Raw genomic sequence first — 27,679 nt, forward strand, 5'->3', positions numbered from 1 at the left:
TTTCTTCTGATAAAGCATTGTGCGAATCGACCAGATTATTATGAGAGGATGCAAAATCCGCCATTTTATTTTCCACATGATCAACTCTCACTTCTAGTTCATTAACTGTGGTGTGAATTGGTAAAAGAAGCTGTGCAAATTCTTTGTGCATGGATGCACTAAACGCTACCAACATGTCCCTCAGTAAAGTGCCAGAAGCTGGTGCATCAGTAGTGTGAAAACTCTGCAGCGTTGCATTGACATGTGCTGGGGAGGATCTCACCTCAGATAGTGAACCCGGCTGCTCCTGGAGCTTCTGCTTCTGTTGGGCAGGAGCATGAGCTTTACCATCAGCCCGCTCGGGGGAAGGGACATGCCTGTTCTCAGAGTTTAAACTCCCCTCTCTCTCTGCATGCTGTCGATAGCAGCCAGCACTACTGTTTCCCTCCTCTGCTCCTACCTCTTGTGATGATTCCGGTTGCTCTTGTCTGGGCGAGGAGCACGACGGGGGAGATGTCCCAGAGTGAGAGGAAGATGGCGACCTGCCCGATTTCGCGCCTTTCACTCCCCGCTCTTTATCAAAGAAGAACTCCAGTTTCTCCTGCTTTTGATGCTGTCTCTTGCCGCGGGTCATCATCAGGGATGAATCTGCTTCACCGGGGGAAGGTTTGTAGAAAGTGAAAGTAGCTTTATACGCTGTGTCAGTCGCTCGGTGCCGGAGCTCTCTGTTCAAGCTGCCATCAGTCTCGGCTGCCAAGCCACGCCCGTGTGTTTGTGTTTTACTTTTTTTTATTTTTTTTACTTTTTCTACCCTATGGGGGCTGCCATTTTTTTTTTCCATTTCTGTATGTGTCGATTAACGACACATACAGACATGGAATATGGCAGCTACAGTCCCATAGTGAATGTGAACGGGGCCCGTTCCATCCACTATGCTGTATGCCGTCTGTGTGGGAACGGCGCATGCGCCGCTCCCACACCGTCCAAGTTGAACTGTGCGACGTCCGGTGCCATTTTCCTGTAGACCGGAAGTCGCGGCCGGACAGTAAGATTACTACTTCCGGTCGCGGCTTCGTGCACTTGGAGCGGCGGTAGCAGACGGAGCGGACGGACCGGAGGGAGCGGCGGCGACTGGAGCAGGTAAGTTATTTCTGTGTATGTAAGTGTTTTACTGTGTGTTTACTAGTGTATGTAAACCTACTACACTGTGTGTTAGCTCAAAAAAATGGCGACACACAGTGTAGGAGGTTTGACCGTTCAATCCCCTGGTTTCTCCCGGCACTAGCCAGGATAAAGGAGGGGGGATTCTGAGAGCTCACTAGAGCGAGTGAGTTTTCTCAAATTTTGCAGCATAAAGCAATGTGGTTGCTTTACCAAATGCAATGCTGCAATTTTGGGAATTGCTCCATCTAGTGACCAGCACTGGGAATTATTATAAATTAAAATCTAAATTTATAATATTTCCTGACTCGTGAAAAAAAATAAAAAAAAATTAGAACAATGTTTAATCACCTATACACTAATTGTTCAACTAAAAAAAATAAAAAAATACATTTTTTTTCTAGCGTCACATTCCCTTTAAGATCAGGAAGAAAGTAGTTTTGCGAAGGTGTGTGTTTTTTTTAAATTTTGCGAGGGGGTTTTCCTTTTTAGAACAAGGCTAAACAAACAGAAAATAAATCCAAAATCGTTTAACTTTGACACGTCGGTGTTAAAATTAAAATCTGTGCTGGCCCATAAAGTGAAACCCCAGTCGTTAGAATGATGGGGTGCAGCACTCCAATGCCAGAGGTATTCTGTTCAATAATCACATCGGCGGAAATCATGACAGAATCTATTAAAGTCAATGGGTTCCATCAGGGTGCCGTTTGTTTCACTAACGCGGCGGAACAGTCGCTTACGTTAATTTCGTTGTTCAGCTCCTAAGACGCAGAACGGAAATTTAAACACAAGCGTATATGCAACACAGCCTGATTCAGAGATATCCATATCCCAAAAATATGTTAATTGTGCTTCCATTGTACAACACGGAGTAGAAAAGCAACATACATACAAGCAGACCCATCATCCACTGCACTAGGTAGACAAGTTAGAAGTCTAATTACCCGGAGTATAATGCCATCATCCCCTCTTCTCTGCATATTCTACCAAGCGCATGGATCATTCCTCGGTAGCGTATTTCTTTATATTTGGCATCATTAGCTTGCCCCTGGACTTGGAGACGTGTTTTGGTCAAGTCTATAGGAAAAGTACCTTGAAAAAGAGAATGGAAAGAGCGCACAAATAGTTAACAAACGGTATGAATTACACGTCCTACTCGGGAGGGAGCGGTTGACCGAACAAACAAAATCTGTGGCAGCAATGTGTATGGCTGTTTTGTCCGCTGAGGCTTTACATTGTAGATCTGCTTTGTATAAGCACAAGTTCACCACAAAATCAATACATAGAGATCTGATTTCCATTACAGTCAGAAAATAATGGGAGAGATTAATACTGTCCTAAAGTTATGTCTCATTCACATCACATTTTTTGGCCATACACTAGTATGGTATCTGTTTAACTAATACGTCACGTAAAGCACATGAAGTATACGTTAAACGGATGCTTGTGCCGAATGCAATATAGCGGCATCCGTTACCCAATGGCTCCCACATTTGAAAAAAAAAAAATAAAAACAACTTATACAGGGTGGTAGACGTTTTCTTTATGGGATTCCTTTGTATGGAATAGCGTAGTCTACTACGCTATTCCAAACTTTTGTTTGCCAATATATTATGTATACCAGCCTACCAGCAAGACATAGGGCTGAAAGGCTGCTCTTTTCTTCCGTTGGGCTAATGTAACCCTATGGACATGTTTAAAGCATCTACGCCAGGGGGAATTTCCTGGCGAAAACTTAACGTACATCAGACGCAATGTGAACAGGACCTTAGACAAGATAAAACTAGACCAGACAGGAAAAAAAAAACTGCTCATTTTTTCCACCATAAAACTTACGCACGCTGTTAACTAATCTGGTGCATTTTAAGACTACTCTTAGCCACACCGCCTTTTCTAGACACTTTCCAAATGGTTAAAGCACATACCGTAATACATGTGGAACAAGCAGTGTACAAAGAGTTTTTGTTGGCAAAAATTCTGCTAGACTTCTGGCAAATGTTGGTTAGTAAATGGCTTACAATAAGTAGAAACTAAAGTATCTAAACCACCAGTAAGAAAAAAAAAAGTGTACCTCCAATTTTATAGAGAAACGGTTATAGTATAAGGCTATGTTCACACGGAGTATTTTGGGGGGAGGAATATCTGCCTCAAAATTCAGTTTGGAACTTTGAGGCAGATATTCCTCTCCCTGCACGCCGATTTTCGCGGCAATTATCGCGCCGTTTTTCGCCCACGGCCATTGAGCGCCGCGGGCATAAAACAGCGAGAAATACGCTTTCTCCTGCCTCCCATTGAAGTCAATGGGAGGTCAGAGGCGGAAGCGCCCGAAGATAGGGCATGTCGCTTTTTCCCGCGAGGCAGTTTTACTGCTCGCGGGAAAAAGACGCCGACGCCTCCCATTATAATCAATGGGAGGCGTTCTCGGGCCGTTTCTGCCGAGTTTTGCGACGCGGTTTCCGCGTCAAAAAACTCGGCAAAATACCCCGTGTGAACATAGCCTAAGAGTGTGCAAAATGTAATGTGATTCTACAGTGCTGGCTCCTGTACTGGAGATGGGGGTCTAGGAGACCGAGCAGGACGCTGCAGTCATGAGTAACCCCTAGACTGAACCGCGGCCGGTCCGTACTGCTATTTAGAGACAGAATCTGCTATGCTAAAAATAAAAAAAAATATTGTGCACAGTCCCACACTTTAATCACATAGCAAGAAAAATCTCGAAACATAATATTAATGCAGGAAATTTAAGTATATAGATCAAGTGCTTCTTAAAGAATCGCGTTTGATTGGATCTGGAACTTTGCTCAAATTAACAAATGGAGTTAAGTTTAAAGAGGCTCTGTCACCACATTATAAGTGCCCTATATTGTACATGATGTGATCGGCACTGTAATGTAGATTACAGAAGTGTTTTTTATTTAGAAAAACAATCTTTTTTGACGGAGTTATGACCCATTTTAGATTTATGCTAATGAGTTTCTTAATAGACAACTGGGCGTGTTTTACTTTTTGACCAAGTGGGCGTTGGAGAGACGTGTATGACGCTGACCAATCAGCGTCACACACTTCTCTCCATTCATTTACACAGCATATAGTGATCTTACTAGATCACTATACACACATTACTGAAGTGTCTTGAGAGTTAATAGACATCACCTCCAGCCAGGACGTGATGTTTATTCACAATCCCGACATTTCGGTAACGTTTGTGTGGGACTTGCAGCACAGCAAGCGTAATCTCGATGTGCTGTCATTTACAGCGTGATCTCACGAGATTACGCTTGCTGTGCTGCAAGTCCCACACAAACGTTACCGAAGTGTCGGGATTGTGAATAGACATCACGTCCCGGCTGGAGGCGATGTCTATTAACTCTCAAGACACTTCAGTAACGTAAATGTGGGTGTATGTGACTGCACATAGTGATCTAGTAAGATTACTACGTGCAGAGTAAATGAATGGAGAGAAGTATATGACGCTGATTGACCAAGTGGGCGTTGTGGAGAGAAGTGTATGACGCTGACCAAAGTGTAAAACACGCCCAGTTGTCTATTTAATAAGTCATTAGCATAAATCAAAAATAGGTAAAAAAATTAGTTTTTGTAAATAAAAACACGGCTGTAATCTACATTACAGCGGCGATCACATTATGTAGTAGATAGGCCACTTATAATGTGGTGACAGAGCCTCTTTAAGGGTAGGAAACACTGGGCGTAAATACAGTAGTACAGTAGCAGCAGTGTGGGTGAAATTTGAACAAATCTCATCCACACAGTAGAAAAAAAAATAAAAAAAATTCATAAATTAAGCTGCTGTGTGGTTTTTAATCCGTAGCATAAATTGACATGCTGCGGATTAAAAACCACACCGGTCAATTTCTGAACATTTATTTGGCTGATTTCTTTTTTCTCTACGGTGCGTGGATGAGATTTGTTTGCGAGTATTTTGTTGCAGGTATTCCATATTGAGTACAGTAGGTGGGGGGGTAAAACCAGAAGCAAAGAGCTATGGGTTACAACTTTTGAGGCAGTGACGCTGCAATTTCACTTCAGAAATTGTAAGTGAAAAAAAAAAAACAAGCTTTTTTTTTTTTTTTGAGTTACAATACATAATAAAAGCTTATACTTACCACCGGCCGTTGTCCTAGCAACGAGATCCTGTCTTGAGAACAGCCCGGCCCCCTGGGATTAAGTTTCATCCCATGTGACTGATTCAGCCAATCAAAGGCTGCAGCGGTCACAAGGACTACTGTCATCTCAGGAAGCCGGACTGCGCTCAGAAAAGGACGCGTCGCCACGACAAACACGTGGGTGATAAGTAAACTTTTTTTTTTCTATTCCTCCAGTATTTCCGCTGCAGACACAATTTGGTGTGGATTTCCGTGCAGCTTCCAGGACTGATACGCTGTGTACTTTTACGCAGAGTATCGGTCCTGTGTGTTCCTGCCCTTTGAAGGATCCATAATGAATAATTTCACTAGAATTTCCCTTAGACTCTCTAATGAATAATTATTTGTCCTTGTATGTGACCTAGTAATGCCATACACTGTGCCAGTGCCAGCACAACTCCAGACCGGGAACAAGGTTGCAACTCCCCAGTGCTAGAGTGATGAGAACCTGGAAAGTTTTTTATTTTAATGTTACACTTAGGCCTCGTGCACACTTCCGACACATTTTTCATGGCCGTTTGTGACAGATCCGTGTGCCCGTTTTAGCGGCCATGTGCACTCCCGTTTCCGTGCGCCGAGCATGGTACTGTCCAGGGTGCTGAAAGAGTTAATGGGCTGCACTGATCGACGGTAACTCTTTCAGCACCCTGGACAGTACCATGCTCGGAAAATACAATTTTAATGTAATTAAAAAAATAAAAAATATTTCAAACTTACTTTCCTCCTGTCCGGCCTCCAGCGATGACGTTTCATCTATGTCGCCGCTGCAGCCAATCACAGGCTGTAGTTGCGGTCACGCGCGTCAGGATGACGCCAGAAGGCCGGCCGCCAGGGATGACACTTCATCCCACGTGACCGCCTCTGCAGCCAACACAGGCTGCAGCGGCCTCTGCAGCCAATCACAGGCTGCCGCGTCAGAAAGGAAGGTCAGACTGGAGGAAGAAGAGGGACTCATCACCAAGACAACGACCGGGTACATATGAACTGATTTTTATTTAATTTTAATCAGCAGCCTCTTTTCTCCAGTGATTGATAGAGACAAGTGGCTGCCGATTAGTGTAATATTTCTGTTATGTTTTTCTGCCCGCCCGGCCATTGCTAGGCAACGGCTCCGTCACACACGGAGGCCTTCTGTGTGCCTTCAGTTTTTTTTTTTGACGGCCCCCTTGACTTGCATGGGCCTCACGGTCACGGAATCTCGGACCAAAGTAGGACATGCTCTACTTTGGATCGGAACGGAGCAACGGGACCGTCAAAAAAACGGAAGTGTGCATGGCCCCATTTAAATGACTGGGTCAGTGTGCTATCCGTCAGAAAAACGGCTAGCACCCTGAAGAAAAACACTGAAGTGGGCATGGGGTCTAATGAACAAGGACAGGGGGACCCAAGCAAAGGGCTTTATGTTTTGTTAGTGTCCAAAGAAAGCTTAAATACTATGTAAACCTTTGAGCACACTTTTTTTCTTTTCTAAATAAGCCAGAGTATTTTGAACAACTTTTTAATTGCTAACAACGAAAATTTCTGCAGCAATACCATTGAAAGTCAAAGGCTTTCCGCTGCGACAAAAACACACCATTTCCTGCGGTTTTTGCGGCAGAAAATGGTGCGTTTTTCCCCAATGTTAGGAGATGGAGACATCTATGAAAAATGCAGCAATTCTGCACACTTTCCGTAGCAGGAATTGACATGCTGCGGTCCGAAAACTTGGCACCGCAGGTAGATTTCGGCTCACAAATTGTATGCAGCATGTGGATGAGATTTGTTAAATCTTATCCACTATGCTGCTGCTGTATTCTGCTGCGTTTTTTTCTGGACGAAAAAATAAGGCGGCAATTCCGGAGCGTGTTGACAAGCAATAATAATAAATAATATTATTATTATTATTATTAAAAGGAAAAAAAAAAAAAAAAAGTGTTTAACTTGGAGATACAGCTTCTATATATCCTGGATACATAGAAGCTGTATCTCACGCTCAAACCCAAATCCTTCAGGTTAGCGGGACGGACGGCTTCGGCGTCAGGTGAATCTTGTGTGTCAAAGACACGCAGGACCCGCTGCCACCAGTCAGTCCCGCTAACCTAAAGGATTCCGGTTTGAGCGCGAGATACAGCTTCTATATATCCATATATAGAAGCTGTATCTCAGTCAAATTTCTTTTTAATAAAACCAATTTAAAAAAGTTGTCTAAAATACAAATACCCCTTTTTTTTTTTTTTTTTTAAATAAAACAAGTGCTCAAAGCTTTACATAGTCTTTAAACGGTAAAAGCACTTCGGTCAGACTGACCCTCACCAAATTTTACTAAATGTTTGACGTCCAAAATGTCAATATCAAAAACCAACTTACTCCATATCTTATAAATGCAGCTGATCCCAAGATTTTGGGAAAAATAAAAAATAATAAAAATAGCCCCCTCAGTGAGAATGGAATAAGGAAATCTGCAACATACATAATATTGAAAAGTTACGTTGGACTAAGAACAGGTTTAATGATAAATAATTAAAAAATATCGAAATTCTTGGAACGAGTTTCAGAAATCTGAGAAGATTGACGGACGGTTACTAAATAATGGCTCATACATACAGACTCCCGATTCACCGGCTTGCATGCTCCAACAATAAAAACTGTTCTACAACTACGTGCATCTATCACAAAATGATGCTTGCATAAAGTATTCACTTTCTCTTCTGTACGTAGCGGAACAGTCATCTTCCTTGAGATCTACTCATCTTTTTGACATGGAATTTCCCTCTTCCCCCAACCCCCTATCATTACCGATGGTGTGATAGAAAAAAAAAAGGGGTGAAAACAATCCATGGAAAGGAAGGATTCTAGGTTTTGAAAAAAAACCTAACTAAAAGAATATACATACACACACATATATATATATATATATATATATATATATATATATATATATATATATATATATATATATATAAAACATAAAAAGGGCCAAGCACACATGACGCAAGTATCCAGGATAACTTATCAAGCAGCAACAGAGCAGCGATACAAGAACACAACGCCAAACCGGCCATGACTAAGCAAGGGCTGACTACAGAGAAACTTGTTCACCCTAAACTAGCTGCAGAGTATTCTATGTTTTGCCCTCAAAGCAAGTTGTGATAATCTCTATTACCAGAATTTTTGTATAAGAATGGGGGATAGGGGGGAGTCTGGCAACAACATACATGATAATATCCAAATGGCAGCAGATCTGAATCAATCTCATTCAGACCACTAAAAAAAAAAAATAACAAAAAAAAAAAAAAGTGTGTGAAGAGTATTAGGGAGGTTCCAGAGACCATACTTTGGGGTCTCCCTTGAATACCTCCAATGTCTGTGTCCCCAGAACTACACAGGGAATGGAGAGTTGATGCGGAGATGTTCTCCATTCTCTTAGCAGGTACAAACTTAGAGTGCATTTACATGAGACTTTTTGGCCACGCAGTAAAAACCACATCAAAAATTGCTGCAAAAAACAAACCTGTTTTTGCCTGTGCAGATTTTACAGGTGAAACTTCTAAATCGTGTTTCACCTATAAAAACCACACAAGAAAAAAAAACGCATCACAAACCGATTCTATTTGTTTTAAAATGGCATGCGTTTTTGCAAACATTTTTTAATGCGATTTTTACAGCGCAGCCAAAGAAGTCTAATGTAAATGCACCCATACTCTATATTGACAGAAGTATTGGGACAACTCTATCATTGAATGCAGGTGTTTCATTCAGTCCCATTGCCACAGGTGTATAAAATCCAGAACCTAGCCATGTAGTCTGTCTTTACAGACATTTGTGAGAGAATGGATCGTTCTAAAGAGTTCACTGAGTTTGAGCGTGGTACTGGAATAGGACACAAGAGTTGCTACAAGTCAGTTCATGACATTTCTCACCTTCTAGATATTCCACGATCAACTGAGTGATATTATTGTAAAGTGGAAGCATGTAGGAATCACAGAAACTCAGTCAAGAAGTGGTAGACTACAAAAAGTTAGAGCGTAAGTCCCCAACGCACTGCAGAGATCCAAACTTCCTCTGGTATTAACACCGGCACAACAACTCCGCGCTGGGAGGTTCATAGCATTGGTTGCCATGGCCGAGCAGTTGCACATAAACCTTACAACACAAAGCACAATGCAAGCGGCAGGAGATGGAGTGGCGTAAAGCACGTCGCCACTGTTTTAGCTGCAAAGTGGGGACCAACTCTGTATTAATGGATTTAGAATTGATTATAAAAGCTCCTGTATGTGTAATGTATAGGTGTCCCAATACTTTTGTCCATACAGTGCACCTACAATAGCGTGCCCTATGCCCTGCGTTGTTAGGAGTTTTCCAGGGACACAATTTTTTTTACCTAATAAAGTTGCTAATATACAGTCTGTATTAAATCTGAAGACCTCCCGGAAGTTCTGATTTCTGCCACTTTTTTTCTCTCGACACAGGCTCGTGCACAAGCGTTAGAATACACAGCCGTGTGTCGATACCTCACTGAACTACGTTACGACACAGGGCTGTTCTTTACTAAGTATTCCGCCCCCTCTGTGTCTCTTGGCCCCCACTAGTTCTCCCTTCCCCTTTAGTTTATCCCACCCACTTGCTGTGTGAGAGTAATATATAAGTATAGTGTGGCTATTGAAGTACAAGCAAAGAATGAACCATACGTACATTGAGGCCATGGACCAATAGGATGCCTCAAAACCCGGGACTTCTGACTTACACCCGGGTTTGAGGCATCCTATTGGTCCAGTCTCCTCAATGTCCGCCTCTTTGATTACACCTCAATGCCCACCTCATTTGCCTCTTATTAGTAAAACTCCTCAGTGCTCGTGCGCTGCACGGCCTGAGGAAAAAAAATGTCCCTGGAAAACCCCTTTAAAGATGTATGTGATCAAACTACGCTAGCAATGATGAACAGCCATTTCCAAAACCATTTGCCTTTACAGAAAAACAGGGGTGATAAATATTTCAGGATAGAACTTACCACATTCAGCCGTAATCGAGGCCAGACCTCCATATATAAATGGCTTCCAGCTCGCAGCAGACATGTTCTCTTCTGAAGTCTCTATTTTGCCTGCAAAACAAGTAATGGTTCAATTTTCAGAAAATGCCAAACCTAAGAGACCGTTCTGAAAAACTATATTCAGAAGAGGGATTATTTCTTTATACAGATGAATGGGCAGATCATGTCAACACTGTCCAGCTCTGGTGGAAGGCGGCTAAGGTCTGCCATAGACATTCCACGCCTGTTGGAAAGGGTCACTTGGCGACAACTAAGGCCCTGTTCAACATGCATTTGGGTTTCCATTATTCTGCTTCGTCAGAGGAGCATAAACAGAAATGGCGGAAGGGCGAGCTCCGTTTAACAATGGAGACCCCAACCAGCGCCCGGACTCCATTGTTTCCGTCAGGGTGAACGTGGATTTATCAGAAACAATAGCGCAGCATCCTGCGATATTGTTTCAAGTACTTTTGTTGAAATCTGCCCCTAATGGAGCCTCCGACGCATATGTGCACAGGCCCTAAATCGAAAAAATCATGACAAATTAACATCTGTTTTGTTTTTAATGATATATAAAATCTGGTGACATTAACTGGTTGAAGACATAGAACAAGAAAACTTGTCCTGAGCAGCGGCTGCTTGCCACATTAGGACGAGCGATCAAGAGCGGGGCAACGGCTGTAATTGGCAGCCGCAGCTCCGCTCTAATGGTGGAGAGAAGAAAACCCTCTTCTCTCTGCCGTTAACCCCTTGAATGCCACGATCAAAGCTGACCACAGCATTCAAAGTAAAATTGAGAAAGGCATCACACGAAATCCTTAATTTCCCATAGGACTCCAGGGGTGTCTGACCATATTTACAGAGGTATGCCCAAACAACTGTCTGTATACAATCAGTACACAGGTATATAGATATATGCCAGTATAATAAAATTCAAAAATAAAAAAATGAGAAATCCCCATATGGGAAGAAATTAATAAAAAAGGAAATGTTAAATAAAAAGAAAAAAATAAAAGAAAAATCAGTAAGACACATACACAGAAATGCACATTATTATTTTTTTACAATTAATAAACTTTATAAAATATAAATCCCAAAACATGAAAAAATGCATATACTTTGTATCGCCACGACCGTAACAAATGTATAACATTATTTCTAATCATAAAAAAAAAAATTATATGATAACTGCAGCGAAACGCATTTTTTCTGTATTTTTGCCAAAATAAAATTTTATATAAAATTAAACGATAACAAATACAAAAAAAAAAAAAAAAAAAAAAGGCACCTACATAAAGTACAACTCGTCCCACAAAAAAAAAAAAAAAAAAAAAAAAAAAAAGGCTCGTACAGCTACATCGTATACAAAAGAAAAAAAGTTATGAGCGCTGAGATGCAAGGGCGAAATATAAAAAAAAAAAAATGATTCCGTCCTCAAAGGTCGTGTCCTTAAACTGCAATAGTGAACACATGGCAGTATCACGATGCAGATCCAAATGTGCTGGATACTGGACTCCAGACAAGTGAACTGTATTGATGTATAAACAGCACGAAAATAGGGAATCACTGTACAATTTCACCTCCCCATACTGAACAATTCATGTGAGAATAATAAGAGTCCCTTGAAACATCAAGCGGCAAGTAACAAGTTTATGACTGCCTAAACCAATGACAGATTATAGAAACCAAACAATTTAAATAGGAAAGTTTATGTATTTATTCACCCAGCTCATGGACCTCAACCAATGCAAACGTAATATAAATAATAGAGGTATCGGTTAAGGAAAGCGAGTACAATATGCATAAAAACTTAATGGCATAACCTGGCTGTTAGGGCTGCAACGGTCATTTACATGTAAAGTAGTTCTGGTCTGGACCGCTGTAGAGTTCACTCACCTAACTCAGAACTGTAAGGTAAAAGCAATCTAGAATGCAATGACCTAAAACCCTCAGCAGCTACAGAGGTAAAAGCTGGGATTGAATCTATTCCAAGATACAAGAAAAAGTTCTGCATCAGCTGATAAAGGCAAATAGCCATACAGTGGAATGTCACTGACCTTCAGCAATGTCATCGAGGAACTAACCCCAGGATATGCCCCTTCTGTTCTCTAGGATCTACTCACTACAGTCAATCTGGTTTAAAGAGGCTCTGTCACCACATAAGTGGCCTATCTTGTACATGATGTGATCGGCGCTGTAATGTAGATTACAGAAGTGTTTTTTATTTCGAAAAACAATCATTTTTGATGGAGTTATGACCTATTTTAGCTTTATGCTAATGAGTTTCTTAATGGACAACTGGGCGTGTTTTATTTTGGCCAAGTGGGCGTTTTTGGAGAGAAGTGTATGACGCTGACCAATCAGCAGCCACATACACAAACACTAACGTTACTGAAGTGTCCCGACAGTGAATATACAATACCTCCAGCCAGGACGGAACGTCTATTCAGAATTTTGACACTTCGCTAACATTTGTGAGATTTGGTAAGCGTCATACACTTCTCTCCACAACACCTACTTGGCCAAAAAGTAAAACACGCCCAGTTGTCTATTAAGAAACTCATTAGCATAAAGCTAAAATAGGTCTTCACTAAATAAAAAAAACACTGCTGTAATCTACATTACTGCGCCGATCATATAATGTAAAAGATAGGGCCCCTCTAATGTGGTGACAGAGCCTCTAAGTGGTTAGAGGGAGAGGGGGTGACAAAGAAACCTCATCAGCAAGAACGTCCCTTAGGGCCTATTCACACGAACGTGAATAACGTCCGTGTACTGCGCATGGAAGTCACGCGCAGCACACAGACCCATTGATTACAATGGGCCGGTCGCACATGCGTGAGTTCTCTCACTGCATGTCCTATATTGGTTTGTTTTCACGCACCTACGTGCCCATTGAAGTCAATCACCGCGTGCAGTGCATGATTTGGGCTTCAATTCGATTGAAAAAACCCAAAATAGATGTGCTTTGCGAGTGCGTGTATAACGCATGCCACTCGCAAAGCACACTGATACATAATGCAACACACACACGGGTGTTTTTCACGCAAGTGAATCTCATAAGCGCATGTGAACGTAGCCTTAGGCTACATTCACATGAACATAGCCAACCTTGGACGTGAAAAACTGCAGTTTTTCACGTCTGAGGTGCACACATGCGGGCGCATTGTCACGAATCCTCTACCGGACAGGTACTCAATCAATTTTATACAGTGTTTTTTTTTTGGGCGGATTCCATATGAAAAAATCATGGTAAGTTCCTTCAGGAGGTATTCTCCACTACATGCATGAGTTTTAACAACCTGATTAACAAGTCGGAACTTTCACAGAGTCCGCTGTTACCGGGTGAGAGAGGGTGGCGCAATATACCGTAAATTTTGGTTTTCCCTGCAGCAGAAAAAGTTGCCTTACAACAGGGGTCAGCAATGTTCAGCTGTTTTAAAACTACAATTCCAAGCATGCCCTGACAGACTTTGAATGGATTATTAAAGCCTTTGGCCTCATGCACACGACCGTAGTGTTTTTCTGGTCCGCAAATTCCAGGACCGTGTTCCGTGAAATGTCATCCGCAGTTCATCCGTATGTAATCCGCAAAATGCGGATGAAAAAAAAAAAGCCTAGGTAAAAAACAGGATGACGACAGAACTCCTTCCCGGTCGTCGCCTAGCAACACTTCCGCAAATCGCGGATGACACACGGAGGTGTATCCGCAATTTCCACGGGCCCATTGACTCCTATTGGCATGTCCGCATCGAATTTGCGGCCCGTAATAAGACATGTCCTGAGTTTCTGCGGCACGGATATGCGGAGACCCGTGAAAACACGGATAGTGTGTATGGGCCCATAGAAATGAATGGGTCCGCAATTCTCCCGTGGATTTGCGGGGGAATTGCGGACGCAAAAACACGGTCGTGTGCATGAGGCCTTTGGCTTTCAGGGCATGTTGGGAGTTGTAGTTTTTCAACAGCTGGAGGGCTGACCCCCTGCTTTATTAGTTTCTTAATAGACAACCGAGCAAGTTCTTACTTTTTTTTACCAACTGGGCGTTGTACAGAGGAGTGTATGACGCTCATACACTTCTCTCCATTCCTTTTTAGCAGTACTCTCAACACAGCATGATCTCGCGAGATCATGCTGTGCAGTCACATACTCCCACATTTACTTTACCGAAGTGTCTTGAGAGTTAATACATATTGCTTTCAGTCAGGATGCGATTTCTATTCACACTCCCGAGACTTCGGTAAAGTTTCTTGGGGACTTACTCACACAGCACAGCATGATCTCGCGAGATCACGTGTGCGGTCATGCACAGAAACGTTACCGAAGTGTCAGGAGTGTGAATAGACATTGCGTCCTGGCTGGAGGGGAGGTCTATTCACTCTCAAGACACTTCAGTAAAGTTAATGTGGGAGTATGTGACTGCACAGCGTGATCTCACACGGTGTTGTGAGTACTGCTAAAAATGAAAGGAGAGACGTGTATGACGCTGACTGGTCAGCGTCATACACTTCTCTTTACAATGTCCAGTTGGTTAAAAAAAAAAAAAAAAAAGTAAAACACACACCCAGTTGTCTATTAAGAAACTAGAAATTGAGGTCAATGGAAGGCCAGAGGCGTAAACGCCCAGAGATAGGAAAAAAACGCCTCAGTCTCCCATTGAAATCAGTGGGAGGCATTTGTCACGTTTTCCGACGCGGTTTCCGCATCAAAAAACTCAGTGTGAACCCCCCCCCCACTACAGAAACCGGTTGTCTAAAGCGGTCCTTTAAATTGAAGGATGTGACAACTGTACTGAACTCATCGCTCATTCTACATCCTGATACAAACACGTGTCAAGAATCACGCCATGAATGGGAAAATAATGAATGCTTCTGCTCACAGAAAGCGATCAATATCACACAAATACAAAAACAATCCAAATCGGAAGATTGGTGAAGAATACTTGCCTGTAACATCTGCCTACCTGGGCCACCAGAAATTGAAGTGGACATGTAGTAAAACGTTATCACTATGCTGCAGCTCAGGAGAACAGAACGGATATTAAAAAGAGCTCAGAACACAATGTACTTGTTTGCAGCTTCGGAGATTTACCAACATAGTCAGTCTCACCTCATTTAGCACAGTGACTATCAATAGGGACAGACGGGGAGAGATAAAGGAGTGTCCTGCAAGATGACTGGACACAAAGCAAACAGGTTTATAGAAGTGACTAATGGGCCAACATATCTACCGCCGGTGTCACCTCTTATCTGTGTCAACAAATCACAGGCTGCTAAAAAGATCCCAATGTTAGTAGAGATGACCATCTGGCTCCTGAATGTACATTAAGGCGCTTTTACACAGGCCAAGTATCAGGCAGAACGTTCATTCCCGATCATTGGCCTGTGTAAACTAGTGTTGCACCATGAATCTAAAGACACTCCTTCCATGCCGTGCACCCACAATCCGTTCAATACCGTTAGTTCATGTATTTCAATACTAAGCTGCGCGGCCGCCCAACTTAGTAATGTATCACATGAATTTAGTTAGAGCGGAGCTGCGGATGAGTAACACAGCCATTGCCCGCACGCAGTCAGCATGAAGTAATGCGACCGGCGCTGCACTAATGAGCGCCGGCACTGAAGACACAGAACATGCCGGGCGCACTGCAAGACAACCCCATGTTCTTTCTTCAGTGCAGGGGCCGCCGCTCATTAGCGCAGTGTCGGCTGCATCACATTATGTTGAACACACACGTACGTAAGGAACGGGGCAATGGCTTTATCACACAGCCGCAGGCCCACTCTAATGGCAGAGATCAGAGAAACCTCTGATCTCCATTCCCTTGAATGCTGCGATAAATGCGGACCGCAGCATTCAAGGGGAAAATGAGAACGGGGGATGCCCCATGGACCGCATCACAGGGAATCCCCGTGACACGATCGAGGGACATACCATATATGGGCAGACAGCCCACGGTCCATTGAAGGACAATTGGGGGTCACGAGGGCGGCGGTCTGAGAGACAGAGAGTGGGACATGCAGAGACGCAGACCTTACCTGCAGTGCAGCTGGTCTTCAAGATGGCGCCTGCTATCTCCCTGCAAACAGCTGCTCTGCTCTGTGTGACTCTGACCTGCGTCTGCGCAGTACAGAGTCAGAGAGCAAAGTCAATGGAACGGCTCCCGTTCATCGACTCCTTTGCACTGTAGCTGCCGTATTCCATCTCTGTATGTGTCGTTAATCGACACATATAGAGATGAAAAACAAAATGGCAGCCCCCATAGTGAAGTAAAAGTTAGAAAAAAGAAAAAAGTAAAACACAAAACCACAAATAAAATTTATTTTAATAACATACTAAAAGCAATATTATATATAAAAAAAAAATTTGAACCTCCATGTGCCTCACATTAATAGTAATTACCCCAATGTTGTCCATTATGACTGAGGAACATGATGGGGTTAATTACTATTAATGTGAGGCACGTGGAGGTTAAAAATTCATCACACCACATGTCTCACATCAGAAAATGGAGGAACATGTTTTTTTTTATTATTGTTGGCAAAGTATAATTTTGGCATAGAGAACCGCAATACTACACGAAGTATCAGTATCAAAGTCAAAATTCTGGTATTGAGACAACCCTAATGTAAACAGGGCAACGATCAGCCGATGAAAAAGAAAACGCTCGTTCTTCGGCTAACAGTATCGTTTATGCAGCATGAAATATGGTTGTCGGCAGCAGATCTCCTGTGTAAACCGCTGCCAACATAATAGAAATGTATGAGGACGAGCGATCGGAATAATGAGCGCTCATCCTACGCATTGCTGCTTGTGAAAGAAGCAAACGAGCGCAGATCAACAAGCGGTCGTGATTGGCATTCGTTTACACAGCCCATGTCAGAGGACCCTTAGGCCCCATGCACACAAACTTATTTTTGCGACCGCAATTCACCTGAAAATTGCGTCCCCATGCACATGACCATGGTTTCCACGGTCCGTGAATTGACCAGGAGCCTGTACTGCAAAAAGAACACAGACAGGTCTTATTACGGCTGCGTTTTACGGTCCAGGCTCATAGAAATGAATGCACGCGGCCATGTGCATTGCCTGCGATTTGGGTGACTCCGCGGCCGTCCGAGCCGCAAATCACGGCCACCCACACCACTACTGCAGTGTGCATGAGGCCTAACTGGGGGATCCCGAATAATAGACGGACACTAAATAAATGTCACAATATTTACACAAAATAGCAGTTTAACTGGTTCCCGACCGCTGGCCGTAAATACACCGGGTCCTTAAAACCCGCAACTTTTTACGGCGCGGGTTTTAACTTGCTGCCAGAGCGATCGGGCAGCTGAATGTCGGGTCTCCGGCTGTCAGTGACTGCCGGGGACCCTGAGGAGAGGATAGAAGCAGCTTTCGCTGCTTCTGTCTTCTCCGATCTCTTTTACACAGCGCTCAATGAACGCTGTGTATAGGAATAGAGTCAGTGGCTGCTCCGCTGTCTCTATTGCTCCCGGTGATCATGTGACTGGTCACATGATCGCCGGGTGCCGTTAGGGACAGACTGCTGCTGGGTCTTACTAGACCCAGCACAGCCCAGTTAGTGACAATCGTCACTATGAGAGGGCTGATTTCCCTTGTAACTGGGGCTGCTGTGCAACTCCAGTTATACAGTGGAAAAGCATTGTGTAAAAGAAAGAAAAAAATACATATAAAGTTCCTCAAAGATCTTTTCTGACCTTTAAGGGACAGACCATAGTAAAAAAAAAATATATATATATTTATATAAAAAAAAAAAAAAAGAATACACATAAAATTCCCACCCCAAAAAAAACATTGTCGTTCCCCCGCCAATCATTGTCGTAACGCTAGCCCGGACCCATTTACCCTAATATAGACATGTAATACATTCAAATTTACGGTAGACAATGACTATCACAAATAAAAGGTCTATTTTAGGGTAAAACTGTTATTACCAGAAAAAAAATTGCTGAAAAGTAAAAAAGGTTATTTTTTTACTATTATTTTCAAACTTTAAGCCTAAAAATTCTAAAAATAGCACAAAGGATGTGTATAAAAATGATTTAAAAAAAACAAAAAAAAACCTGCATGGTTTATGGAAAAAACAACGCAAAAATCACGTCGCTAGCCCAACAAATAAAGTTACAGCTATTTTAACGCGTGCTAAAAATGGCTAAACGGTGTCTGGTCCTGAAGGCTCAAAATAGCCCGGTCCTGAACTGGTTAACACTAATAGAAGAAACGTTCAGTATGGAAGATGAATCATTGGTGCTGCCACTATGCACAACAGGTGGCCTCTTTTACACACACATTTCTGGCAATTTAAACTGCATCAAGATTCATGGATCTCCTGGTGCAGGTTTTCCCCCAATGAATTCAATGGGGATGTAAAATCTGCAACAAATAGCCAAACTTTGCAACTTTTGCAGCAGAAACTATTCTAGTCTGCATGGACAAGAGGGACACGTTGCCATGACGATGGCCCAGGGTAAGTATAAGCTTTTTTTTCAAGTGCTGGTTTCCACAGCCGAGCTTCCGTCTGAAAAACTGAACCACAATGCGGGTTTTTTTAGGCGGAATTTGCCTGTTACTTTTACTCACTGTATCCGACCTATAGGAACCCAGCCTGATGTAACATCTGGAAGCAGTAAAAAAAACAGCCACTAAAAACACAACAATCCAGCCGAAGAGGAGTTTATATACGTACATTTGGCAGTGGATGGAGAGGGAAAACTAGTTGGGTTCCCATTCCCTAGGCTAGACGTCAGCAACCTGTGGCACCAGTGCTTGGCGGTACTGAACACAGGGAGAGATCAGCACCTCACTACGGACTTGGCGGCGCTGATCACCAGGACAGAAAGAGCAGAGCTTCATTGTGTTTGTCACACCTGAACACTTGGCAAGTACACAATGCAGCACTGCTCCCTCCTGGTGTTCAGCGGCACCCAGCACATAATGACACGCTGCTCTCTCCAGATAAGCACCACAAGGACGGAGTCCCCTATGTGCAGCCCCCTAATCTGGTGTTCAGTAGCCGTGGTCTCTCGCTCTCTTCTATGTGCAGCGGCCCCAAGCTAGTATTTAGTAGCCACGGTTTCTCCTATTCAGATCAATGGTACCGATTTTCAGTCACAGAAATTCTGCTCTGTATGAACTGACCCTTACTGCTTGGTATGAGGGACGATGGTGATTGATTATCGACTAGAGACTTTTGTATCCACTGATAAACAATAAAACGTTATATGAGCATTAAAGGGCATCTCTAGTGCTTCACCCACAACAGTATGCAGGCAGTGCTGCTATCCTTACCCAGGCATGCCGCAGTAAAGACAGACAACACGATCGTGCCAGGCTGTGGGAGGCATCCCGGTCTCATGCCAGGCTGTATATGAGCAGCGGATGCTCCAGATAAAGACTAGAATGAACAAAGTTTGTACTATCCACATGGTGCAGATCACGGTGTACAATCTGTGGAAATGACAGTCCAGCAACGTGTAAACAGTGTCCATTGCGACATTCACTAACGCAGAAAAACTTAGGAGCTGTAATGTGACATCTGCAGCATGGAGGTCCCTCTGACAACACTAATAGGACCCAGTTGACCTCAATATCAGGCTGGTAGCATGTACAAGCTGTGTGTTCCTCACCACGGACACAAATCAATACCAAATCCATGTTACTCATTGCTTAGAATCCTGGTAATGAGAGACAAGTGCATCACCCCATGTGTAGGAGGCTTAAGACATGTTACACAACACATGGTGGGCATCAGACATGCCCTCACAAGTAGCCCTGTCTACCTGTCACAGCCGGGGGGGGGGGGGGGGTCATCTGGCAACTTGGAACTGCACTGCGACCACTGAGGACTATCTAAGCCCACGTGATACCTGTGCGCCTGATGTCGGGGCCCGTTTGCGTGACAGAATACGAATTAAAGCCCTGAACAATGGCTTATCCGTATAAGGAATGTCGTGACTCACTGAGCTGCTGTCCCCGCACCCCTCCTTCGGTACATACCTTTTGTATGCGTAGACTTGACTCTGGCCTGACCGCGGCACTGACCTCTCAGAAATGAAGGCGCTTTCTAAGTGTAGTGAAGGGCTCGGAAGACGTGTCCCCGCCCACGTCCTCCCTTCTCACAATCTGAATGGTTCCGCCCTGCACTGCCTGCTCCACACCTACCACATAGCGAGCCAACGATCCGTCTTGGCTGTACCTCGCCCCGCCCTTATACCGGAAAGGAGACCTGTGATTGGTTTGGAGAGTTAGGAATTTATGTAAAGAGCACGTGAAAAGAGAGTGATCTCTAGGGGGCGTGGTCTGGCTTATTTATGGGCGGAGACTGAGTGCTATAAAGCGCTACATAGAATGTCCTCATTGATGGTTTTGATCAGGGTTTTTCTTTACATTTGGCACAGCTGGCCGGACGTATAGACAGATGTATAAAGTGTATGACGATACAGCTGCATACCTCTGCCAAGGATTGCAATTAGAAAACATATATACTGCACAGCATACTTTTTTTTTTTTTTTTTAAATATACAGTACTGTGCAAAAGTTTTAGGCAAGTGTGTAATAATGCTGCATAGTAAGAATTCTTTAAAAAAAATAGAATTGTTAATAGTTGTTTTTTTTTTGTCAATTAACAAAATGCAAAGTGAATGAACATTACAGAAATCGAAATCAAATCAATATTTGGTGTGACCACCCTTTGCCTTCACAACAGCACCAATTCTAGGGTCTTAATTGTTACCGTACATATACTAGCTGATAGCTGCTAACGTGACTAGTGATGAAAACCTTCTGACTGCCGCTTCTCCCCATTGCACGTAAGGATAAGTGTGGTCATGTTCATAAACTGGCCTGTGGTGCAGATTTAAAATCCACAGCATAAACTGACATTTGTTGCTGTTTTGTTGTGGGTTTTCCCCATTTAATTCAATAGGGAGGTAAACCCTGTAACAAAAAGCAAATGTTGCGATTTTTGCGGCAGAAACTACTAGTAGTTTTTTATTTTTTAACAATGTCACTATATAAAATAAATAAGTTAACACCAGTGGCGTAACTACCGCTGTAACGGGCCCCGCAGCATGAGGGGGCCCGTGCCACTTGCCGCCGCCATCCATTTGGATGTTTGTAAACAGAAAACACGTGGTGCTTTTCTGTTTTCATTCATAGTTTTACAGCTGTTGCGCGAATCACGCTTGTCCCACAGAAGTGCTTCCGTGTGGCATGCGTGATTTTCACGCACCCGTTGACTTCAATGGGTGCGTGATGCGCGAAATACGCCCAAAGAACGGACATGTCGTGACTTTTTTTCAGCGGACTCACGCTGAGTAAAAATCATACACCTGTCTGCACGGCCCCATAGACTAATATAGGTCCGTGCGACGCGCATGAAAATCACGCGCGTTGCACGGACGTATATTCCGTTCGTCTGAATAAGCCCTAATAGTAATTAACCCCATCATGTACCTCACACATTAACCCATTATGACTGAGAAACATAATGGGATTAATTACTATTAATGTGAGGCACATGGAGGTTAAATTCATCATCACATCGCGCCTCACATCAGAAAATGGAAGAACTTTTTGTTTTTATTACTGTTGGCAAAGCATCGTTTTGGTATCGAAATTGCAATACTACACAAAGTATCGGTATCAAAGTCCAAATTCTGGTATCGTGACATCCCTACACTGTATGTATGATGGCACTTCACCATCATGCACACAGTGCCGTCAGCTAGATCAGGCTGCTACACTGAACCTACACTGCAGAAGAAGGCACACTTTTTATGTGGCGTGCCCAAAAATAAATCAATGAGGACAGGGGCGTAACTAGGAAAGACTGGGCCCCATAGCAAACTTTTGACTGGGGCCCCCCCTCTGCTGGGTATCACACAACCCCCCCCCCTTGTAGATAGTGCCTCCCTATAGATTCCACCACATAGCGCCCCCTATAGATAGCACCATACACAGCCCCCTGCAGATAACGCCATACAGCCCCCCTGTAGATAACGCCATACAGCCCCCCTGTAGATAACGCCATACAGCCCCCCTGTAGATAACGCCATACAGTCCCCCCTGTAGAGAACGCCATACAGCCCCCCCTGTAGATAACGCCATACAGAACCCCTCTGTAGATAACGCCATATAGCCCCCCCCCCCAAAAAAAACGTCCTATAGTTTGTCCTACAAAAGACATGCATCCCCTATCCACAGGATAGGGGATACATGTGTGATCGCTGGCAGTGATAAGGAGAACGGGGGACCGGAAGTCCCCCGAAGTTCTCCATGACTAACCTCGGACTTCCGGCGTCTGCGCAGTTCAATAAAAATGAAAGGAGCGCTAGTCACGCATGCGCACAAGCGCAACCGGCGCTCCATTCATTTCTACGGAGCTGCCGACACAGACCCCGGAAGTCCAAGGTTTGTCATGGAGAACTTAGGGGGGACTTTCGGTCCCCCGTTCTCCTCATCGCTGCCAGCGATCACACATGTATCCCCTATCCTGTGGATAGGGGATACATGTCTTTATGTAGGAACAACCCCTTCAGTGGCGTCGCGCTGTAGCAGCCATAGCGGCTGCTAGCGGAGCCTGCGGCCATGGGAGGGGGCCGTGCCGGCGGGTGGCACGGGCCCCCTCATGCTGCAGGCCCTGTAGAAGTCGCTACGGCTGCTATAGCGGTAGTTACGCCACTTCGTATAGGTTTGTACGGCGTAAAACTACAGCTCCCAGCATGGCCGGAACAATGGTAAGGATATGCTGGGAGATGCGGTTTCACAAAAAAAATCCTATCACCATCATCTCGCTGCAGATCATACAGTGACTACATTACTGATTAGAGGCAGAATAAACATTTACATTAAGTGACTCACCGGTGACGTCTCAGATTCTAGTTCTTTTCTTCTCCCTCCGGTTCAGACATCTATGATGGATTTCTCCCGGCCATGACCCATTTCTGCAGTTTTCCGTTTAGATGTCTTCAGCTTCTCACTATTAAAACATTTCTGCACCTATAAACAAAGTTAAAATTCTCAACACATCTAAATATAACTGTCACAAACACACAACATGCCCCCTGTAGATAGTGACCTACATAGAAGCCCCTGTAGATAGTGCCCACATATGGACTCCAGAGCTGCAAGGCAATAGTGCTAACCACTGAGCCACCGTGCTGCCCTACATATAGCTTCCCCTATAGTTAGTGCTCCACGTATAGCCCACCTCTGTATATAGTGTCTCACATATAGCTCCCCCTGTATATAGTGTCCCACATATAGCCCACCCCTGTAGACTGTGCACTACATATAGCCACCCTGTTGCTAGTGCCCCACAGGTAACCCACCCCTGTATATAGTGTAACACATATAGACCCCCCTGTATATAGTGGCCCACATATAGACCCCCCTGTATATAGTGGCCCACATATGGACCCCCCCTGTATATAGTGGCCAACATATAGAGCCCCCTGTATATAATGGCCCACGTATAGAGCCCCCTGTATATAATGGCCCACACCCCCACATCTAGACCCCCCCTGTAGCTACTGCCCCACACATAGACCCCCTATATATAATAGCCCACATAAAGATGACCCCCCCCCCACCCACCCACCCACTATAGATAATGCCATTCACATTTTTATGAGGGAAAAAAAACAAAAACTTGACATACTCACATTCTCCGGTTCCCACGCTGTTCACTGGCGATGCAGACATGCTCTCTTCTGAGCATGTCTGCAGGAGCTGAACGAGCGTCCTCCAATGACGCTGATTGGCGGGGCAGAATGACTTGCCCCGCCAATCAGCACCTTCCAAGCATGGAAGCGGCGCGATGATGTCATCGCGCCGCTAGCCAATCAGTGTCATTGTAAGGCACTGGATGGTCAGGCACGGAACATGCCCGGCCATTCAGTGCTAATACATGTATTTGGCTGCCGCTAGCACTGGGGCCCCCTCCGGTGCTAGCGACACCTACAGGCATGAGAGGGCCTGTGTAAGGCTCGGCGTCGCGGGCCCCACAGTAGCGACGCTACTGCTGTAGTAGCCATAACGGCTGCTAGCGGCGCCACCGGGCCCCCTCAAGCCCCGGGCCCCGTAGCAGCCGCTACTGCTGCTACCGCGGTAGTTACGCCACTGAATGAGGAAGTACTGTGTGCCACGCAAATATGAAAGTCATATAAGACCACGTATGTGATATAAATCAATTCATCAGTTAATTAATTTTACATTTCAGTGTAACCATTGTCCCTGACTTTTTTTTGCAGTGATGATCCATTTGTTGTACATACGAGGCGACTCAACACCAGCTAGGGGGTGCTGCACGCAATAGAGAGAGTGACTACTGAACACCAGCATGGGGGGCTGCACATAGGAGAGAACGCTGCTTCTGAGCACCAGATTTTGGGGGTGCAAATAGGAGAGACTGAGGCTTCTGAACACCAGCTTGGATGGGGTGCACATAGAAGAGACTGCAGCTACTGAACACCAGCTTGGGGAGTGAACATAGGCAGGGCCGTATTTGCCACTAGGCACTGAGGGTGCAGTGCCTAGGGCATACGGCAGGGGGGGTGGCTGCAGGATTCTCTTTTTTTTTCATTAAAAACTTATCTTGTGACCTGACCAGCCAGCGGTCAGGTCACTCACAGGGAAGGGGGGTGCGTGCGCTTCTTAGGCTGAAGACACGCCCACTATTCACGGATTGGCCAGAACTGCTCACGTGAGCAGCTGTGGCCAATCCGCGAATAATGGGCATGTCTTAGACTCGGATGGCAGAGCAGAGCCGGATAGGACGACACCGCAGCAGGTCAGGTAAGTAAAAGTTTAACAATGTAGGGTTGAATAACGTTACTTCATGTATGCTAAGCTTTGCAGCCGCACAGCTTAGTATCAAAATACATGAATGTAGTGAGCGGGGCTGCGGCTGTGTAATACAGCCATTTCCCCGCTCTTGGAAAGTGTGCGCACGCGATCAGCATGAGGTGATGCGGCCGGCGCTGCACTAATGAGCGCCGGCACTGAAGACAGAGAACATGGCGGGCGCACGGCAAACACCCCCATGTTCTGTCTTCAGTGCCGGTGCCACTGCTCATTAGTGCAGCGTCGCCCGCATCACCTCCTGCTGACCGCGCGCGCGTACACATGTTGTCAGGAGCGGTGCAATGGCTTTATTACACAGCCGCAGCCCCGCTCTAACAGCGGAGATCAGAAAAACCTCTGATTTCCACCGCTATTCCCTTGAATGCTGCAATCAAAGCCGGCTGCAGCATTCAAGGGGAAAATGAGAAGGGAGCTGCCCCTTGGATCGCGTTACAGGGAATTGAGGGATATACCATACATGGTCAGACAGCCCAGTGTCTGTTGGAGGACCCCAGGACTGTCTGACCATGTTTCCTGTTGTTAGGGCATACTTAGGTATGTACTAACAAATGCCTGTGTACTCTCAGTATATAGATATATGCTAGTACATTAAAGTTGAAAAATAAAAAAGTAAAAATATAGTAATGTTAAATAAAAAATAATGTAAAAAAATACACACCCAGTTTTTTACAATAAACATTAAAATAAGTCTCAATGCATAAAATATTCGGTATCGTCGTGGCAGTAATAACAAATTTATAGCGTCATTTATAATGTGAACACTAAAGCAAATATAGAAACTGCTTTTTTTCACTCAATGTGAGGCACGAAGGGTTATGAATTTTGAACCTCCATGTGTCTCACATTAATCGCAATTAACCCCATCATGTACCTCACACATTTAGGCCCCATGCACACAACCGTAAAAATGCCCCGTAATTATGGGCCCATAGACTTCTATTGGCCACGGGTACCTTCCCGTTTGCGTACGGGAAGGTGCCCGGGCCATTGAAAAATATAGAACATGTCCTATTGCAGGCCGTAATTACAGTACGGGCAGACCCATAGAAATCTATGGGGCTCCCGTAATTACGGATGGCTACGTGTGTGCACCCGTAATTACGGAAGCGTTGCTAGGCGACGTCAGGTGACGGTCGTGTGCATGGGTCCTGACCTCATGTTGTCCATTACGACTGTGAGAAACACTATGGAGTTCATTACTATTAATGTGAAGCACATTGAGGTTCAAAATTCTTCACACCACCTGCCTCACTTCAGAAAACTGAAGAACTTTTTATTATTATTATTGTTGACAAATATTGTTTTGGTATTGAGAATCACAATACTACACTAAGTATCGGTATTAAAGTCAAATTTTGGTATTGTGACAACCCTAATGTAATGTACTGTCTTCAATTGTATCCGCGTCCTATTAGTTCACTTCCTCTTCATTTGGCACTTCCTTGTGGCGCAGGCGCGGCTTGCTGTCGTTCCGCTAGAGCAGGCCTGATCAGAAAAGACCAGGCCTGCATCAATAGAACCTTTATTGCTTTGTATCTGATGGAGTCCCCGCACTAGGTTTATAGTGGCACACGCAGCCGAGATGCGCCAAAAATTCTGGCTCATCTCGGGTGATCCTGCGTCACTTAGGGTATGTTCACACGCTTAGCAAAAAATGGCTGAAAATACGGAGCTGTGTTCAAGGGAAAACATTTCCTGATTTTCAGGTGTTCTTTAAACAAACTAGCTTTTTTTGCTGCGTTATTTACGGCCGTTTTTGGAGCTGTTTTTCTATAGAGTCAATGAAAAACAGCTCACGAAGTGGCATGCACTTCTTTTTCGCGGGCGTTTTTTTACGCGGCCATTTTTTTAAAACGCCCACGTAAAAAAAACGGCATGTCGGAACAGAATGCAGTTTTTCCAATTGAAATCAATGGGCAGATATTTGGAGGCGTTCTGCTTGCGATTTTTCAGCCGTTTACGGCCTGAAAAACGGCCAGAAAATAAGCCGTGTGAACATACCCTAAGGGTATGTTCACACGGCGGGGGTCCGTAACGGCTGAAATTACGGGGATGTTTCAGCCTGAAAACATCCCCGTAATTTCAGCCGTACCGGCATGTGCAGGCGCTTGAACGCCGCGTCAATTACGGCCGTAATTAGCGCTGCTATTCATTGGAGTCAATGAATAGCGGCTCCAATTACGGCCAAAGAAGTGACAGGTCACTTCTTTGACGCGGGCGTCTATTTACGCGCCGTCATTTGACAGCGGCGCGTAAATATACGCCTCGTGTGAACAGACAAACGTCTGCCCATTGCTTTCAATGGGCAGATGTTTGTCAGCGCTATTGAGGCGCTATTTTCGGGCGTAATTCGGGGCAAAAACGCCCGATTTACGTCCGTAAATAGGCCGTGTGAACATACCCTAACAAGGCTCAGTAATTAAGCAGTGACAGCTCTAAGCTGTCATAGGTAACCGGCCACCACGTGATGTAAAGTAAC

At 44.4% G+C, this 27,679-nt stretch overlaps 1 protein-coding gene across 1 annotated transcript in view; it reads right to left on the reverse strand.

Moving 5' to 3' along the window:
* The window catches only part of SLC25A30 (solute carrier family 25 member 30), a 51,713-nt gene extending 31,241 nt beyond the window's left edge, over positions 1-20,472 (reverse strand). Inside the window, exons 1-3 of the mRNA XM_075852266.1 lie at positions 20,332-20,472; positions 10,291-10,380; positions 2,085-2,232 (exon numbers count right to left, since the gene is read on the reverse strand). Coding sequence (XP_075708381.1) covers positions 2,085-2,232; positions 10,291-10,354 — 212 coding nt within the window. The 5' untranslated portion in view covers positions 10,355-10,380; positions 20,332-20,472. The remainder of the gene's footprint in view (positions 1-2,084; positions 2,233-10,290; positions 10,381-20,331) is intronic.
* Positions 20,473-27,679: the final 7,207 nt, after the last annotated feature.

This window comes from Rhinoderma darwinii, chromosome 2 (genome assembly GCF_050947455.1).
Source record: "Rhinoderma darwinii isolate aRhiDar2 chromosome 2, aRhiDar2.hap1, whole genome shotgun sequence".
NCBI classification, from domain to species: domain Eukaryota; kingdom Metazoa; phylum Chordata; class Amphibia; order Anura; family Rhinodermatidae; genus Rhinoderma; species Rhinoderma darwinii.